This window comes from Trachurus japonicus, chromosome 20 (genome assembly GCF_045865225.1).
Source record: "Trachurus japonicus isolate A0001 chromosome 20, Traja_1.0".
In the NCBI taxonomy this organism is placed as follows: Eukaryota; Metazoa; Chordata; class Actinopteri; order Carangiformes; family Carangidae; genus Trachurus; species Trachurus japonicus.
The window spans coordinates 981933-1002519 of NC_140926.1; the positions used below are offsets into that span (position 1 = coordinate 981933).

Sequence of the window (20587 nt, forward strand, 5' to 3'; positions counted from 1 at the left end):
GAAATCACCAAATTCACCAAAATAAAAGTGTTCACCAACATAAAACTTATAAAATAAACATTAACTTGTAATACAATAAAAGCAAAATGTTAACTTAATGGCTCGGGGACTTTCTTGTAAATTATATTCCTTAAATTAAAGAGTTTTACCGCATTTTATTAGCTCGGTGCTTTTATTTTGACGGAAAGGCCTGTCTCTCTCGCCCTGGATCTGTTTCCTACCAAAACAGCGAGTCAACGGCCCCAGACTACCATCCATCCAACAACTTGCAGGATTTGGTTGAATCTGCTCTGTTTTCATTGGATCACTTTAGAAAACAGTCAGCCAATCAGAAGGGAGATTCAGAGTCTCCTCCTCTCTTCAATTTTGCATTGAAGTGAATGGGACGAGCCAAAAAGAGTAGTTAAAAAGAGGAATTATTGGACTTTTTCAAACGTCTACTACTCCTGCATACTTCCACCTAGAGACTCCATTTAAACCTTAAAATGTAGACACAAGTCTCCTCTATCGGTGTTTTAATCCACATTTGGATTGGTAAAATAGTTTCTGATCAATCACTGTTCAATGACCATGATCATTTAAGGAGAAATGTTGAGATTATAATGGGTGTGAAACTTTTCTCTTTCCACGCTGCTCACGGCCCCAAACTACACTCTACACACACGATTTTTCAACAGGCTTCAACATAAACACCCGTTAACACTCATCACAGCTGCTCAGGTCAGGTGACATCACATGACTACGGTGGCTCAGAGGACTCAAACACAGCTCAACTCTAAATGCAGGAAATACACACACACACACAGAGAGAGACCTGCAGAGCTGTAACTTTACTTTACAGCCGGTGATAAACTGGTCAAACTACAGCCACAGTGACGTGTGTGTGTGTGTGTGTGTGTGTGTGTGTGTGTGTGTGTGTGTGTGTGTGTGTGTGTGTGTGTGTGTGTGTGTGTGTGTGTGTGTGCGTTTCAGTCAAATGATCCACTTCATGCAAACACACTGCTCTGCTTCCTGTAACAACAGCTGAGGTCAGCAGCTCCTCCCCGGAGCGCGGTCGCCACGGTCACTGTCACTATGTGTGTGTGTGTGTGTGTGTGTGTGTGTGTGTGTGTGTGTGTGTGTGTGTGTGACACAGACATAAAACACTAACAACTCCTGTTCAATAAAGACTGAGACTGAGACTGAAGGAGTTCAGCTGTAAACGATCAGAGCAGATCAAAGTGAACATGATAAACACTTCGACCAATCACAGAGCAGCTCTACTGGTCAGCTGACAGACACCCGGCGGCCATCTTTACTCTGGCCTCACCTGTCACCTGAGTGCAGGATAAACAGCATTCAAAGCATCGTAAATGAGTCTGTACACTTTTTACAGTACAGTGTAAGTATATTTACCATGACAATTAGCCTACCTCTCATGAACTTAGATTGTAACATAAAATTTTGCACTTCTTTATTTTAATAAAGCACTATTTATATTTTTAAGCAGCTCTATTAATCAGTATTAATCTTTTAAACATCAATATTAATCTTTAACCATAGATTAAATCTCTTTTTAACTCTTTTAACCGTATATTACAGTATTAAATTGGACTGTAGAGCCGTCCACATGAGAGTTTAGTTTAGTTTATGAGTTTATTATGTCCAAGACAACCCCAATTAATCAACTGTATACAAACTATAGGCCTATTATCTAATTTGTAAAAGGATTTCTTGAATAAAGGGTTAGACGACATGAGTTCACTTCTTTCTGCCCCTCTCAAGGAGTTGCATTATTGTTTTTTGAGTTCTTTTCTTTTCTTTTTTTCGATGAATGAAACAAATAAATAAACTAAACTAAACTAGACTAGACTGGACCCAGATCAACCCAGCAGCAGCAGCTCAGACTTCACCTGTCATTTACCTACACTACTGTCAATAAACTGGATATTTTTACTGTAAAAAAAACACTTTTAACCCTGAGGAGGAGTCAGGTAGTACAGGTCTGTACAGGTGTGTACAGGTGAGTAGCTACAGGTGAGTCAGACTGACAGTTTCAACTCCCCTGGATCAGTTGTATGTTGGTTGTTGTTTGATTTAAACACAGTTCATTTGTCTTTAACTGAATTTATTTACCGTAACTTTACTAGTTTGTTTTTCTTCATTACACTGCAAAAACTCTAAATCTTTCCAAGAATATTTGTCTTATTTCTTGTCAAAATGTCTCATTTCTAGTCAAAACTAATCTCTCTCCACTTAAAATGACACTCATCACATAAAATTAACTTGTTTTTAGATCATTTTCACTTGTTTCAAACTAATTTTCACTTGAAATAAGTAGAAAAATCTGCCAGTGAAAGAAAGTTTTTTGTGCTTGTAATAAGAAAGAAAAACTTTTTTACGTTTTTATTTCCTTGCAAGGAAAGGTCAGTTTCTACCCGAGCGGGTGATGGTAAAGAAAAGACTCTGAACAAAGGGAAAACCTAAACATTTATAGCTGAGGGAAGGAAGGTCCACACTGCAAAAACTCTAAATCTTACCAAGAATATTTGTCTTATTTCTAGTCAAAACAAATCTAATTCTACCTAAAATAAGACTCATCACATTAAATAGCAGCTTGTTTTAGACACTTTTTACTTCTTTCAAGCAGATTTTCACTTGAAACCATAGTAGATAGTGGAGCAAGTTTTTCTTTCTTATTACAAACACAAAAAACTTGCTCCACTATCAGATTTTTCTACTTATTTCAAGTGTAAATCTGCTTGAAAGAAGTAAAAAGTGTCTAAAAACAAGCTGCTTTTAATGTGATGAGTCTGATTTTAAGTAGAATGAGATTAGTTTTGACTAGAAATAAGACAAATATTCTTGGTAACAGATATTTGAGTTTTTGCAGTGTAAACATTAAATGGTCACAGAACTGGACCTGGATCAGATCAGCTGACACCGGACACGGTTCCCTTCTTCCTCCGCGTGACAGACAGACAGACAGACAGACAGACAGACAGACAGACAGACAGACAGACAGACAGACAGACCAGGGAAACTTTACTGCAACTTTACACTAAGTTAATTTACAGCAACAACTCTAGAGTAACTTTACTTTGCATGAACTTTGCATCAACTTTACGCAGAGTGACGTCATGTCCACGTCGCAGAGAGACCAGTGGTTCTGTCTGACTTTGTGTCTCTATCTGTGTGTGTGTGTGTGTGTGTGTGTGTGTGTGTGTGTGTGTGTGTGTGTGTGTGTGTGTGTGTGTGTGTGTGTGTGTGTGTGTGTGTGTGTGTGTGTGTGTGTGCGTGTGTGTGTGTGTGTGTGTAGTCCAGTACCTTGGTGAAGACCTCCAGGTCCTCGTCCTCGTCCAGGTCCAGCATGTGGCCGGAGAAGTCCGCCGGGACCGGGACCGCGGCTCCGCTCATCGCTGCGTCCGAACCGAACAGGTCCAAACCCCCTAACTCCTAACCCCTAAACCCGAGACTAGGACAGAGACAGAGGGACAGAGACTAGAGACAAACACCTGAGAGACTAAAAAAACTTCAGCACAACTTCACTTCAGACAGAGCCGAGAGAAGAGAAGTCGGAGCTGCAGCGCCTCAGCAGCTGCAGCGCTTCCGCTCAGGGATTTCAAAATAAAACCCTGCAAATAGCCTACCTGACAGCGTCCAAATGGGAGCGTGTCTATGAGCCGGTGCATATTCTCATTTGTCCAGGTCATAGTATTTCAAAGGAGGTTAAATCGAAAGCAACTGGACTTAGTTATTTGTCTAGGAAGACGTTTCACCTTCATCCAAGAGGCTTCATCAGTTCATGTAGCATCTGACCAGGCTGGGACTGGTCCAACTATCTGGTGTGGAGACTCACTATTTAACCTCTAGTGTGGGCGTTCACAAGAGGTTAAATAGTGAGTCTCCACACCAGATAGTTGGACCAGTCCCAGCCTGGTCAGATGCTACATGAACTGATGAAGCCTCTTGGATGAGCGTGTCTATGTTCCCACTGGACTCTCTCTACCTATCTGGACTCTCTCTACTTATCTGGACTCTCTCTATCTGGCCTGTCTAGCCTCTACCTGGTCTTTTTACTAAACTTAACCAACTCTCCGATTTTTCCCTGTTAAAAGGGTTTTCCATGGAGTTTTTCCTCAGTGGATGTGAGGGTCTAAGGACAGAGGATGTTGTTATGATGGGATGTAAAGCCCTTTGAGACAAACTGGTGGTAAAAACGGGCTATACTAGCTAATAAAATTGCCTTGCCTTGCCTTTCTTCATTGCCTAAACCCAACCAATGGTGGGACCAAAGGGCTGTGGGAACATAGGGCCTAATTTTCAGTGACAACAAAAGTTAGAAATGTGGGAACATAGGGCTGTGGGAACAAAGGAATGACCCCAAAATAGTTTAGTTTAGTTTAGTTTAATAAGTTTATATGTATCAGGGACAATGTACAAAATAACATTAGTCTGGAAATGAGAAGAGAAGAGATGCCTTGTAGTGGATTTATCTCACTAGCTACTTTCCATCCGTCGTCCCTGGGCAGGTGAATAAGAACAATAGAAAGGTGAGAATTATCAGTTTACACAGCGTTCTAAACATCTATACACACGTGCATAATACACCCCATAATACACCCTCTCACACATCACAAACACTCAGGACATATTTCATATCAGAAAGAAACATACAGTTATTAAAATCTACTTCACATTTTGCCAAGGTTAAAAATAATTTAGGCTCATGATTAATGCTGACATGACTGATTTCTTAGGATCCATTGTTTGACTTAAAATATCAGAGATAACTCATGTATTTATTATATAATATAATTATATCATATTTTAGTTTAGTTTATTGTTATAAGACTGTTGCTAAGTGACTGACAGATTATTTCTGAATAATGATGTAGCCTATTGAGTGAGAGGGCAGGAAATATCTTCTCCCTTTCTAACCAGGGAATAAGTGTTGTGTGTACATCTATCTATCTATCTATCTATCTATCTATCTATCTATCTATCTATCTGTCCGTCCGTCCGTCCGTCCGTCCGTCCGTCCGTCCGTCCGTCCGTCCATCCATCCATCTATCTATCTATCTATCTTCGATAAAATGAGACAATAATTCATCTGAAAGTCACAGTATTGTCTTTGTAGCATGAATAATACAAACAAAGGCACTGATGACAATATCATACACACAAAAAGTAAATGTAGCACATCAATCAATCAATCAATCAATCAATCAATCAATCAATCAATCAATCAATCAATCAATCAATCAATCAATCAACCAATCAATCAATGACAGGTAGATTTCATATTTGAATTTATTTTTTTAATCCCCTAAACTGAATAACGTAAAAGTAATTGAGGCTTTTATTTTGGAGAAAAAGATCAAACTGTATCCGGTTTTGCGCTGGTGACGTTGGTGCTCTTGACGCAGATGACGCAGTGACGCAGACGCGGAAGTAGCAGAGCAGCTGGAGAGTGAGCAGCTCCGTGATTGGACGAACCGACCTGCTGCTACTGCTGCTGCTGCTCTGGTACCGGGACCGGGTTCGAGTCCGCCCCAGCAGACCTGCAGCAGACCCAGAGACTGTTAGAGTCAGTCCGTCGGACTCGAACCTGGGCCCGAGGAGGAGGAGGAGCCAGTCCGGGACCGTGACGGCGGCCTGCACGGGACAAACAAAGAAAACAAACAAACCAAACTCACAAAGGCGAAGTAAAGACAATAAATCAGTGTTTTAGTTTCAGTGTTGGATGAATGAGTTCATGTTGCTGTGATACAGAGGCTCAGTTACAGAGTCTTTATCTAGATTAAACACAACGAGTGGAATTAAAAACACAAAGCCAAGAAAAATTTACTCCCTAATAATATTCAAAAAAATGTTCAAGGAAAGAGAGAAGAGATATGAGCTAAGAGGGAAACTTCACTTAAAACAACCAAGAACCTACATTAAAAAGCACATGTATCTGTGTGGCGGGAGTAAAACTGTGGAATAGCAAAACATAACACAATTTAGAAATAGATTAAAACGTAGTATGATAGAAAGCTATAAACAGGATTGATTAATCGGGTGTTGACTGCAACTGTAATGCTGCTAAATTATTTATTTCTTTTATTTTTTGGCTACACTTGTTGATTATTGGATAGGCTACTTATTTATTTCTATGACTCTGAAATCATGAAGAGCTCTAATGGATTTAATGGAAAATTGAATTAAAGGGTAGTTGGCATTTATAAGCTAGAGAGCTTCAGCCTGCACCTTTATCTATTTATGAACTAGTTGAACTAATGATGGTTTTATGGAAGTTGACTGACTCTGATTGATGCTCAACTGTTAACAATTTTGTGTAAAAGATCGAATAAACTACTACTAGCCTACTACATTTTGATAAAATCAGTGCACAAAATACACTAACAGACATTCAAACACTGTTTAAAGGGATAGTTCAACACTTTGTCAAATTGTAGGCCTCGTAGTAGTGACACAGTCTCATCAAATAAAGACACATTCCGTAGCAGACTCTTTTATCGTGCTCGTCTCAACCTCATTCCAAGTCTGTGGTCCTTTAACGGTGACTCGAAGACTTGTAGTTTCCATTTCTTTCCCTTTAGAAGTTGTTTCCCTCTCATGTTGTCATTGAGTCTAAATGCTTCATCATACATTACACAGGCTGCAGTGTTGTGGAGAGTGTTGCATTCAGTGAGTTTCAGAAGTTTGTAACTACAGCCTATAGAAAAGAGGATCAGAGGGATTTAACTTGGTCCATGATATTAGTAGCTACTAGCCTTGTAAATACAGAGACTGTTGATGAAAAACTGTCCCTGAAGGCAACGTGCATCAGAGGTTTTGCATGAATTTCCCTTTACAACAACTCTGTGTGGTAACGTTGTAAATTTTTAATGTGTGTTTTTTTTTGTCTTGCGTCCACTAAAGGGCATTCCAACCAAATTTGTTATTTAAGCAATATATCACTCGAGGCTGTGTGGTATATGCTCATTATACCACGGCTAACAACCAATCAGATGGCTGGATTTCACCTTTCCATTTCATAAGTAACATTAAAGGGATAGTTCAATATTTTTGTCAAATTGGCCCATTGCCATAATCCCTATAGTCATAGCAGTAGGTTCGTTACCTTTAATTGTCGGTGCAAGCTGTTTTTAGAACGGCGGAGCAGAGCAATAACACAACGTTACCAGACAGAGTTGTTTTAGAGGGAAATTCATGCAAAACCACTGATGCACGTTGCCTTCAGGGACAGTTTTTCATCAACAGTCTCTGTATTTCCCTCTAAAACAACTCTGTGTGGTAACGTTGTGTTATTATCTCATAGCGTGGTGAATGTGCAGCTCACAACTTGTCCACCAGAGCGTTGTGGAATTGTTGGATTGTGTATTTGATGAGTTTGATAATGAGGAAAACCAAGAAATCCCATAATGAGCCTCCGTAGCGTAGCTCTGAGCAGCTCACGGCTCTGCTCCGCCGTTCTAAAAACAGCTTGCACCGACAATTAAAGGTAACGAACCTACTGCTATGACTATAGGGATTATGGCAATGGGCCAATTTGACAAAAATGTTGAACTATCCTTTTAAAACTCCTCCTGGTTTGACAGTGATGTATCTTTGTTTCTGTAACTCAGACGTGGCCGCTGCCTCTGAGCCAATCACACGCTGCACCTGGATCAGTGTCATAATAATAATGTATTCGCTGCTGTTTGTCAGAGCGGTGACTTCCTGTCACCTTCAGCCTTGTCGACACACGGCGGCGCAGTCGGAGTGTGTGTGTGTCGCTGCGAGGACTCACACACACGAGTGTCAGAACAGAAACAGAGAGAGAAAGTCGTGTACAGACGGAGCTCATCTACATGATGTGATGATGATAATCTGTGTTTACTGCACCACCGGCCCCCACTCACCAAGAGATGTCACTGTTGCACAAGCCATGTGTGTGTCTGTGTGTGTGTGATCAGTGCACTGCAAAAAATCAAATATCTTACCAAGAATATTTGTCTTATTTTTAGTCAAAACAAATCTCATTCTACTTAAAATAAGACTCATCACATAAAAAGCAGCTTGTTTTTAGATAATTTTTACTTCTTTCAAGCAGATTTTCACTTAAAATAATCTGATAGTGGAGCAAGTTTTTCTTTCTTATTACAAGCAGAAAAAAAAGCTGATTTTTCTACTTATTTCAAGTGAAAATTAGTTTGAATCAAATGAAAATTATCTAAAAACATGTTAATTTTTAGGTGGTGAGTGGAAAGAGATTAGTTTTGACTAGAAATGAGACTTTTTGACAAGAAATAAGACAAATATTCTTGGAAGGATTTTGAGATTTTGCAGTGAGGGAACTCGCTGCTGAGAATAAAGTTGCTCATCAACCTGCAGGAAGCTGCTTCACTACGGCAAAAACTCCAAATCTTTCCAAGAATATTTGTCTTATTTCTTGTCAAAATGTCTCAATTTTAGTCAAAACTCGTCTCTTTCCACTTAAAATAGGACTCATACCCTTTTTTTTTTAGACATATTTCATTTGTTTCAAACAAATCTTCACTTGAAATAAGTAGAAAAATCAAGTTTTTTGTGCTTTTCATAAGAAAGAAAAACAATTTTTCTATTTCAGGTGAAAATATGCTTGATACACTGCAAAAAACTCCAAAATCTTACCAAGAATATTTGTCTTATTTCTAGTCAAAACAAATCTCATTCTACTTACAGTTTTTCTCAGTTGCTAAAACACTAAACCCTGTTGTCTGAACCAAATTCTCAGTTGCCTGAACCCACTGATTGAATCAGTCTCTTTTGGCAAAACCGTCAGCACTTTTCACCTGTTTAGACACAACTTACCAACACATTTTCATTGTGATGCACCTGTGTTGCATAATGCTGAGCACAGGAGGCAAAAGTCAAACACAAGTAAAGCACAAGTTTCACCGGTTGAACACAACAACTCAAAATTGATAACACTTGTGTCCAATGATGTGAGGGCACATATACTGTAAGCCAGTTCAGGATGAAGTCCTGTGGCCTGACCCAGTACAGAGAAATTACGCTGTGGCTGAGTTGTGCACTTCTCATTTCTATATTTTTGTACTTTATTTTTACGTAGGCTTACTGCATACAAGTACTAAATGCACAAGATTTCTGTTTTTCTTTGTACTGTACAAGTGCTACGTGTAAAATGCACAAGATTTCTGTTTTTTGTACTCCTTTTTTTTTTACTATGTACAAGTGCTAAATGCACAGGTTTTTTGTTTTGCAAGAGGAGAAGATGAGAGACGACAGGGTGAAGAAAGAAAGGATGAGGGAGGGAGGGAGGGAGGGATGAACTGGGCAGAAAAAAAGAAGGAGGGAAAAGGGGATGAAATGGATGTGGAGAGGTAAGGAGGAGGGTGAAAGAAAGGGAAGGAGAGAAGTGCTACAGTGTAAATGCACAGGTTTTTTGTTTTGCAACATGCATTTAGCCTACAGTGAACGATAAACATTTATTTCTACAGCTTCATGTGCTGAGCGTTGTGTTTTCTATTTTTCTATGTAGTGTTTAGTGGCTGCTCAGTAGTGTTTTTAATTTTGATTGACTCGGGGCACGATTTGGCAACAAAGTTCAGTTTTGGGCACCAGATTGAACTGTTTTGAGGTGAAAGTTTGGTTTTGCAAGAAGAGTCTGAGGTTTTGTGAATGTAGCTTGAAAATTGGGGTTTGTGTTCACAGTTTAGAGAAAATGAGAGAAGCTTTCGAGAAATGTGTCTTAGCAATCGAGAAAAACTGTAAAATAAGACTCATCGCATAAAAAGCAGCTTGTTTTTAGACACTTTTTACTTCTTTCAAGCAGATTTTCACTTGAAATAAGTAGAAAAATCTGATAGTGGAGCAAGTTTTTCTTTCTTATTACAAACACAAAAAACTTGTTTTCACTGGCAGATTTTTCTACTTATTTCAAGTGAAAATTAGTTTGAAACGAGTGAAAATGATCTAAAAACAAGTTAATTTTTAGGTGATGAGTCTTATTTTAAGTGGAAAGAGATTAGTTTTGACTAGAAATGAGACATTTTGACAAGAAATAAGACAAATATTCTTGGAAAGATTTTGAGTTTTTGCAGTGTGGATGCCGTCCATCAGGGACACACACACACACACACACACACACACTCACAGAAGAGAGGGAAATCTAGCAGCAGGAAAAATTGATTTTATTCTCCGATTCTTACTTTTTTTTTCCTTCTTTTTTTTCTGCAAAGGAAAAAATTGCTTTTCTGGTTGAAGGAGTTCCAGATTCTGCTGCTCTTCTTTCTTTTATTCCCTCCAGAAAAAAAATAAACACTCTCTTGAGAAACAATCATTTTCTCTGTGTTTTTTTAAACGCCCACGGCGCCGTGATCGAGGACGCAGCAGAACCACAGACCAACATGTGACCACACATCAAACTGTCCTCACACCTCATCACGCCACAGCTGCAGCTTTAAATAAATAAAAACAACTAGGGTGACATCAGGTAAATTGGGCCATCAGGTAAAATGAGCCAATTAAGGTTTGAGCCTCCTAGCTTTTTAAGTTTTAACAGGCAATGGCTGTAAATGATTTCAAATTGTTGCTACAACTGTACTTGACAAAAAACAATTGATTTGAGTCTCTGGTTGCTGTTGTGAGTGGGACAATGCTTTATATCCAGCCTGCTGATGAGAAGTGTGCGAAAAGTGGCCTGGCAAACAAATTTCACTTGAAACTGATAAGGTTGATAACTCCGTAAAAAAACAGATCTACAATAAAAAATGTGATTTATAATACACATTGTGATTCCCCCCATTGGATAGAATGCAAAATTCTTGCTAAGCTTACTTGTTTTTAATTTAAATGCATTTTTTGTGGGTGGCCCAATTTACCTTAATGCATCATGGTAAATTGAGCCATGCATTTCAGCTAAAATGAGCCACCTTCAGAGCTGAGTTTTGATGGTTTCTCCAGCATATATTATGTATCTTCACATTGCCCTTGTTATTATACAGACCCAATGTTTGTGTGTGTGTGTTTTAGCTTTGGTGCAGGAGGCATCGTGACCTGTGCACACACAAACACACAGACACACATGCACGCACACTAACACCACACATACATGCACGCACACTAACACCACACACACACATACACACACACGTGCACGCACACACACACACACACACACGCATGCACGCACGCAGACATACAGACACACATGCACGCACACTAACACCACAAACACACACAAGTTCCAAAATTGTCATGATGTTATTCTAATATTCTATTCTTAATGCTTCAGTGTTATTGTTCATGAATTCAAATGTTATATAATAATATTAGGCTATATATGTGGATTGTTTTATCATAAATGATAGTGTTTTGAGTGTTTTGTTTAGCTCAGTGGATAGAGCAGGTGCCCATGTGCAAAGGCTATAGTCCTTGGCCCCGGTTCGATTCCTCTGGTGGTCCTTTGCTGCATGTCATTCCGTCTCTCTGTCTCTCTACAGCTGCCCTATCACTTAAAGGCCTAAAAGCCCAAAACTAAACTTTAAAAAAGAAGAAAAAGAAGAAGAAATGGCGGTGTTTTGCTTGAGTGGCTCATTTTAGCTGATGACTGGCTCATTTTACCTGAACACGTGGCCCATTTTACCTGAACAATGCTCATCTCAAAAATGTTGGACAGCCGATGTTTCAAAAGCTATAGGACTTGAACAATTATATTTTATTATGTCATTTCAACAAAAAAATATTAAAAACAGTCAATATTAACTACACAAATTTAATTCAGTGTCACACAGTGCTTTTTCTTGGTTTCCTAAGTGATTTACCAAAAAGTGGCCCAATTTACCTGATGTCACCCTATGTTACTGTGCAACAGAGGAAATACATGAATAAATAAATAAATAAATAAATAACCACAGTGGTGCATCAGTCTCAGCTCTGACACCACATACAGGCCCTCTTCTTATCAGTTTAAAGGAAAAAGACAATCACCTCCTTTACACTCACACAGAATAATGATGACACTGAAGTCAAGACAGAGTCACTGTGTTATGATGTGATGATAAAATCAGATAGAGGCATTAATACAAATATTCAATAGTAGCCTACTAATTATTATATCATGTTAGTATATCTTTATACTATATCATATTATACTTTATTTAAATCATAACTGTAGCCTATGATGGTGTCTGTTGTGCATAATTTCATGAATGTGTTAATGCAGCCTATAGATTATTTATTGGTCACTTTAATATTTCAAAACTGCCTGTGATCCATGTAACAATCAGTTAGGCCTAAATAGCCTAAATAAATAGATAGGCTAAATAAACTAACAGTAACTAACCAACTAACCCAACTGAAAGCTCAACTAACCAGCAGAGAATGTCTTACAAACTGACTGCAAACCAGCTAACTGCTAACAGCTAACCAACCAACAGCTAACCAACTAGCAGCTAACCAACGGACAGCTAAAGATAACCAGCAGATAACGTCTAACCAACTGATTGCTAATGCTAACCAACTAGCAGCTAACACCTAACAGCTAACCAACTAGCAGCTAACCAACTAGCAGCTAACCAACTGACAGCTAATGATAACCAGCAGATAACGTCTAACCAACTGATTGCTAATGCTAACCAACTAGCAGCTAACACCTAACAGCTATCCAACTAGCAGTTAACCAACTAACACAACCAACAGCTAACCAACTGACAGCTAAAGATAACCAGCAGATAACGTCTAACCAACTGACTGCAAGCAAGCTAACTGCTAACAGCTAACCAACTAGCGGCTAGCAGCTAACATAGCTCACGGCAGCACTTGCAGACACGCTAAAAACAGCTAATAACGTGCTTTCACATCAGAGTCTCCAAACCAGAAACGTTCGTCACAACACCAGAAAAAAGTCGCTAGATTTGTTGCTACTATTGACAAAAAAAAGTCACCAAGAGGGGTCGGAAAGTCACCAGATTTAGCGAGAAAGTCGCCAAGTTGGAAACACTGTGCTGATGAACCATGGATCCACATTAAAGGACGATTCCAGTCAAATCCAACCTGGGGCTCTAGTCTAGTTTCTAATATTTCAGCTCTAACAGACTGAATGTTTAGATTTTCCTTTTCCTGTCTCCTGTCCTGCAGTAGTTCTGTCTGTCCCTGCATCAACACAGTAGAATCTTTAGGCTGTTTACATCCCATAAAACAGACAACATCAGATGTTGTTAAACAGACACCGAGGGGTTTGTTCACTTCATAGAAAGACGACATGTTTGGAAAGGAAGCTGGAATACAAAGTCTCGCGAAGTCTGGCACTAGAGTAGAGTTGACCGTCTCAGTCTGTTACAGCTCCTGTTGGTTTTATCAACAAAGGAAAATCAGTTAGTTTAATATCAATCACAGCATCTTCATAGTCTGGATGTTGTTTATTCAGCCTGTAAAACTCTGAGCATCAACTTGACTCTCATGAGACTTTGTATTACGGTCGTGACTCGATGGCGTCGCTACATGAGCTGCAGGAAGTCACGTAGAATCTCACCAAATCTCGTCAAGAACTCCCGACTGGTTGAGTTTAGTAAAACTGACATGTCCAGGTGTAAAATAGGAAAAAGCAAAAGCAAAATGTAGGCCTAAGTGAAGCCATTGGTTGGGTTTAGGCACAGCTAAGTAGCCTAGCTAAAGATTGCATGTTTTCTAGGGCGTTAGCTTCCTGCAGCTCATGTAGGCTAGGCTACGCCATCTAGCCACAACCATGTAGCTATTCCAGCTCCATTTTTAGGCCTAAAATATTAGGAAACTACGGTATAGTCCTTTAAACCATGGAAGTGATACAGCAATAGCCTCTCTATACAAACCAATCAATCAAACCAAACCAATCAGCATCATTGATCTGGTGTCATTAGAGACGTAGCTAGCCTATATATTTCCATGTTTAGTAAATCAAGCTGACAACAACATGACAAAATCTCCACAGGCAGAAAACCCCCAGTTCTCTGAGTCGGGGTGTGTGTGTGTGTGTGTGTGTGTGTGTGTGTGTGTGTGTTATTGATCGATCCCAATAAAGCGAAGCTGTGGCTGATCAGATTGTGACACACTAAAACTGCGGCGGCTGTCAGAGTGTGTGTGTGTGCAGGTCGATGCTGTTGCACCGGCGTCGCTCAAACTTCACCAATTATTGCTAATGGACAGAGGATAATCTATAAGTATTGATCTGTATTGATCTATAAGTATTGATCTAGAAGCCCTATTGATCGATCGCTGTCTGCAGCTCTACAGCAACAATTAATGCTCCTCCCCCCTCCTCTTCCTCCTCCTCCTCTTCCTCCTCCTCCTCCTCCTCCCCCCTCCTCCTTCTTCCTCTTCCCCCCTCCTCCTCCTCCTCCTCTTCCCTCCTCCTCGTCCTTTTCTTCTTCCTTCTCCTCCTCCTCTTCCTCCCCTCTCCCTCCTCCTCCTCTTCTTCCCTCCTCCTCCTCCTTTTCTTCTTCCTCCTCCTCCCCCTCCTCCTCCTCCTCTTCCTCCTCCTCCTCCTCCTCCTCCTCCTCCCCCTCTCCTCCCCTCTCCTCCTTCTTCCTCTTCCCTCCTCTCCTCCCCCCCTCCTCCTCCTCCTCTTCCTCTTCCCTCCTCCCCCTCTCCTCCCCTCTCCTCCTCCTCCTCCTCCTCCTCTTCCCTCCTCTCTCCTCCTCTTCTTCTTCCTCTTCCTCCTCCTCCTTCTCCTCCCCCTCCTTCTTCTTCCTCTTCCCCCCTCCTCCTCCTCCTCCTTTTCTTCCTCCTCCTCCTCCTCCCTCCTCCTCTTCCCTCCTCCTCCTCTTCCTCCCTCCTCCTCTTCCTCCCCTCTCCTCCTCCTCCTCCTCCTTTTCTTCCTCCTCCTCTCCTCCTCCTCCTTTTCTTCCTCCTCCTCCTCCTCCTCTTCTTCTTCCTCTTCCTCCTCCTCCTCCTTCTCTCTCCTCCTCCTCCTCTTCATCCTTCTCCTCCTCCTCCTCCTCCTTCTTCCTCTTCCCCCTCCTCCTCTCTCCTCTCTCCTCCTCCTCCTCCTCCCTCCTCCTCTTCTCTCCCCCTCCTCCTCCTCTTCACCCCTCCTCCTCTTCCCTCCTCCTCCTCTTCCCCCCTCCTCCTCTTCCTCCTCCTCCTCCTCTTCCCCCTCCTCCTCCTCTTCCCTCCTCCTCCTCTTCCCCCCTCCTCCTCTTCCTCCTCCTCCTCCTCTTCCCCCTCCTCCTCCTCTTCCCTCCTCCTCCTCTTCCCTCCTCCTCCTCCTCTTCTTCCTCCTCTTCCCCCTCCTCCTCTCTCCTCCTCCTCCTCCTCTTCTTCTTCCCCCCTCCTCCTTCTTCCTCTTCCCCTCTCCTCCTCCTCCTCTCTCCTCCTTTTCCTCCTCCTCCTCCCCCTCTTCTTCCTCCCTCCTCCTCTTCCCCTCTCCTCCTCCTCCTCCTCTTCCCCTCTCCTCCTCCTCCTCTCCTCCTCCTCTTCTTACTCCCTCCTCCTCTTCCTCACCTCTCCTCCTCCTCCTTTTCTTCTTCCTCCTCCTCCTCCTCCCCCTCCTCCTTCTCTCTCCTCCTCCTCTTCCGCCTCAGTCACATTGTTCAGTCTGCAGTCAGCACACACACTAACACACACACACACACACACACACACATACATAATTATCTATTCAAACACTCCACAGGATATTTTTTCTGTATTTCCCTCTAAACGCTGCTGCTGCCGTTGGCATTAGGCTACAAACAATGTGTCGTCGTTCCACTTTTGACATTTTGCAATTCAAAATGATGCGGCTGAGCAGAATACTGAGGAGCAGCATTAACATACAGGAGGAAGGAAGGAAGGAAGGAAGGATGGAAGCCATTATCACATCTGGCCTTTCAGCCAACAGGAAGCCTGCTCACTCTCTCTCTGTGTGCACTGCAAAAGAATATTTGTCTTATTTCTTGTCAAAATGTCTCATTTCTAGTCAAAACTAATCTCTTTCCACTTAAAATAAGACTCATCACCTAAAAATTAACTTGTTGTTAGATCATTTGAGATTTGTTTTGACTAGAAATGACATTTTGACTAGAAATAGACAATATTCTTGGTAAGACATTGAGTTTTTGCAGTGGAGTAGGAGGAGGACACTGCAAAAACTCAAAATCTTTCCAAGAATATTTGTCTTCTTTCTTGTCAAAATGTCTCATTTCTAGTCAAAACTAATCTCTTTCCACTTAAAATAAGACTCATCACCTATAAAAATCTACTTGTTTTTAGATCATTTTCACTTGTTTCAAACACATTTTCACTTGAAATAAGTAGAAAAATCTGCCAGTGAAAGCAAGTTTTTTGTGTTTGTAATAAGAAAGAAAAACTTGCTCCACTATCAGATTTTTCTACTTATTTCAAGTGAAAATCTGCTTGAAAGAAGTAAAAAGTGTCTAAAAACAAGCTGCTTTATAATGTGATGAGTCTTATTTTAAGTAGCCTATAATTAGATTTGTTTTGACCAGAAATGACATTTTGACTAAAAATAAGACAAATATTCTTGGTAAGATATTTGATTTTTTGCAGTGTGTGTGTGTGTGTGTGTCTCAGTTGTGTTGTTGCATCTTCCCAACCTTGTGTGTCTCTGCTAATTGTTTCCATGCACGTGTCGTAGGTAAATCAATCTGCATGGCTGCACGTCGCTGTGTGTGCGTCTACACAGGTAGCTACAGTACACTGCAAAAACTCAAATACTGTATCTAACCAAGAATATTTGTCTTATTTCTAGTCAAAACTAATCTCATTCTACTTAAAATCAGACTCATCACACAAAAAGCAGCTTGTTTTTAGACACTTTTTACTTCTTTCAAGCTGATTTTCACTTGAAATAAGTAGAAAAATCTGATAGTGGAGCAAGTTTTTCTTTCTTATTACAAACACACAAAAAACTTTCTTTCACTGGCAGATTTTTCTACTTATTTCAAGTGAAAATTAGTTTGAAAGAAGTGAAAATGATCTAAAAACAAGTTCATTTTTAGGTGATGAGTCTTATTTTTAGTGGAAAGAGATTAGTTTTGACTAGAAATTAGACATTTTGACAAGAAATAAGACAAATATTCTTGAGATTTAGAGTTTTTGCAGTGTAGGCTACATGTGCATGGAGAAGAAGATGCAGTACATGTTCGTCAGCGGTGTGTGTGTGTGTGTGTGTGTGTGTGTGTGTGTGTGTGTGTGTGTAAATAACACAGATTAGAGGCTTCTGTAATGGTTCTACAAAGGTCAGGGTTTCTGACTGGTTGGGATGTAGCAGTAGCAGTTCGCCGCCGCCGCGTTTAAAGGTCACGGCGCCAAACACCATCACATTATCTCGCTGCCATTTCTACCAGTTCACTCTGTCGGATTGATTCTTTAAAATAAAGCTTCATCTCCTCCCAGCTGCAATCTGGCTGCAGGAGGAAGAGGAGGAGGAGGAGGAGGAGGAGGAAGAGGAAGAGGAGGAAGAGGAGGAGGAGGAAGAGGAGGAGGAAGAGGAGGAGGAGGAGATGTCTAGTTGTCCTGCCTCTGACCGTGATGATACACTGCAAAAACTCAAACTCTTACCAAGAACATTTGTCTTATTTCTAGTCGAAACAAATCTCATTCTACTTAAAGGGATAGTTCACCCTAGAATGATATTTCGCTCATTATCTACTCACCCTCATGTTGACTAAGGGCTGGAAGAATTTTCAGAGTCCACCGTCCCTTCTCTGAGTTACAGGGGGTCTCGGCGTAGCAGTGCATTTCAATGCCACGGTAGCAAAGGGACACCAGAGCTCTTCGTAAAAAAACACACACAAAAAAACATCCAAATACCTCCATGCTGCTCGTATGTAATGTCCGTCTTGTGCTGAAGCCCCAAATTGCGTAATTGTCCCGAAAAAAATTAAATAAGTCCACATTCCAAGCATGTTTGTAGCATTAGCTCCTAGTGTTGTTGTCCGGGTCTTCCGCTGCCAGCGCGCATGCGCAAGGTTCGCACTGATACTGAAGACTCTAGTCGGTCTCAGTGCGAACATGGCATTGAAATGCACTGCTACGTCAAGACCCCCTGTAACTCAGAGAAGGGACGGTGGACTCTGAAAGTTCTTCCAGCCCTTAGTCAACATGAGGGTGAGTAGATAATGAGCGAAATATCATTCTAGGGTGAACTATCCCTTTAAAATAAGACTCACACATTAAAAAGCAGCTTGTTTTCAGACACTTTTTACTTCTTTCAAGCAGATTTTCACTTGAAATAAGTAGAAAAATCTGATAATGGAGCAAGTTTTTCTTTCTTATTACAAACACAAAAAAACTTGCTTTCACTGGCAGATTTTTCTATTTATTTCAAGTGAAAATTTGTTTGAAACAAGTGAAAATGATCTAAAAACAAGTTAATTTTTAGGTGACGAGTCTTGTTTTAAGTGGAAAGAGATTAGTTTTGACTAGAAATGAGACAAATATTCTTGGAAAGACTTTGAGTTTTTGCAGTGTAGCCTTTTGCAAGTGACTTGACAGTGTGCGGCAGACCCTTTTTTCCTTTGTTCACTCCCAACCTATGCTCCAACGCACCTGTTTCTCAAGATTTTTTAGGTGTGCATCAGCCTCCACACCTTCACTTGAAATAAGTAGAAAAATCTGATAGTGAAGCAAGTTTTTCTTTCTTATTACAAGCACAAAAAAACTTGCTTTCACTGGCAGATTTTTCTACTTCTTTCAAGTGAAAATCTGCTTGAAAGAAGTAAAAGATGTCTAAAAACAAGCAGATTTTGATGTGATGAGTCTTATTTTAAGTGTAGAAATGAGACACTTGACAAGAAATAATACAAATATTCTTGGAAAGATTTTGGGTTTTTGCAGTGTAAGGAGCCATTTTGGTTCCTAGGTGAGATAACTTCTCTTCCTCATGGAGCCTCTGGAGCATCTTCATCCTCATCACTGCTTCTTTCTCTCCTGAGCTTCACCGTCGTTATTGATTGACAGGTCCGGTCTTTCCCGTCTAGACTCGCCATGCCAGCCACTATCCACAAGTTTCCCAACGTCATCTATGGTCAAAACCGGAAGCCGGTTTTTGCATTTCCGGTGGAATTGTATAGGCTACGTTTACGTTTCCATGGTTTCCAGTCGTTGTCATAGTTGCGGTAAACGCATGGATCTATAGGACGAATCTCCTTGTTGTTTCCAACTACTTCCTGGTAGAAAACCAGCATGAGAACAATAGTGACGGACGAGAGTTTCTCTATATTTATCTAATTTTTCATGTTACTATATCACCGTTTAGACTAATCTGATGTTTGTAAAGTTTATAAAACCAATGATTGGACAAACATTACTATTTCTGTGTGCATGTTTTTGTAAAATGGTTATCATAGATTAGCCGGGCTAACGGTTAGCTACCTGTTTAACTTTAATAACTCAGTGACTCAATAAACGCTCCATGAAAAAATATTTTCTCCAGCGGATATCTGAGTTCCAACATGACTGAGCTAACTGGAGTAGTTTCATGTGGTGTCCCACAACGGGAGGGTTTTAACAGCTGACGTCCTGCTGTTAGCTTAGCTACCGCCGTTAGCTTAGCTACCGCTGTTAGCTTAGCTACCGCCGTTAGCTTAGCTACCGCTGTTAGCTTAGCTGCTGTTAGCTAAGCTACCGCCGTTAGCTTAGCTACCGAATATGATAGCTAAACTCTTGTTCGTTACTATTGATCTCATTCACATTACAGCTGGTTTTCTACCCGGAAGTAGAATGTAAACAACAAGGAGATTCGGTCTATTAACACTGGCTTTTAACACGGATGTCAATTTGTGTGATATCCATTGTTAAATGCCGGTGTGAAGATCCATGCGTTTTACAGATTTTCATTGAAAAAAAAAAATCCATGCATTTACCGCGACTATTGAAACCATGGAAACGTAAACATACAAGGGTAACATGGCCTACAGGTAAATCATGGAGCTAAATCTGTGCTCTGTTGATGTCCCTCTAACTCTGGCTTTGCAGTTTTCACTTGTTTCAAACAAATTTTCAATTGAAATAAGTAGAAAAATCTGCCAGTGAAAGCAAGTTTTTTGTAATGAGGAAGAAAAACTTGCTCCACTATCAGATTTTTCTACTTATTTCAAGTGAAAATCTGCTTGAAAGAAGTAAAAAGTGTCTAAAAACAAGCTGCTTTTTAATGTGATGAGTCTTATTTTAATATAATGAGATTTGTTTTGACTAGAAATGACATTTTAACAAGAAATAAGACAGATATTCTTGGTAAGATATTGAGTTTTTGCAGTGTAATTCCATAACGTTACCTGGGGACAGAAACTGTGTGTGTGTGTGTGTGTGTGTGTGTGTGTGTGTGTGTGTGTCAGCTGCTGATTGGCTCGTCATTATCTGGATCTTTAACCCGGTTTATGAAGAAACATCTTTCACAAGCCGCTGCCTGAGACGAGTTTCCTCCTCCCGGTCCCCAAATAATATCCAGACTCCTCCGACCCCGCGACCTTTCATCCACCGCCGCCGCAGCCAGAGGTCAAAGGTCAAAGGTCAAAGGTCGAGCAGCAGATTATTACACAATCTAACAAACCAAACAAAAACCCATAAAACCTGTCCAGAGGAATCACATTCACAACAAGAATCTCACTTTACTTTTCTTTTTAAAGGTAGATGT

General features: G+C 40.6%; 1 protein-coding gene across 1 annotated transcript in view; it reads right to left on the reverse strand.

Annotated features, from left to right (window-relative positions):
• Nucleotides 1–3426, reverse strand: part of snx7 (sorting nexin 7) — a 36276-nt gene extending 32850 nt beyond the window's left edge. Inside the window, exon 1 of the mRNA XM_085763475.1 lies at nucleotides 3307–3426. Within this exon, the coding sequence (XP_085619601.1) occupies nucleotides 3307–3396 (90 nt within the window). The 5' untranslated portion in view covers nucleotides 3397–3426. The remainder of the gene's footprint in view (nucleotides 1–3306) is intronic.
• Nucleotides 3427–20587: the final 17161 nt, after the last annotated feature.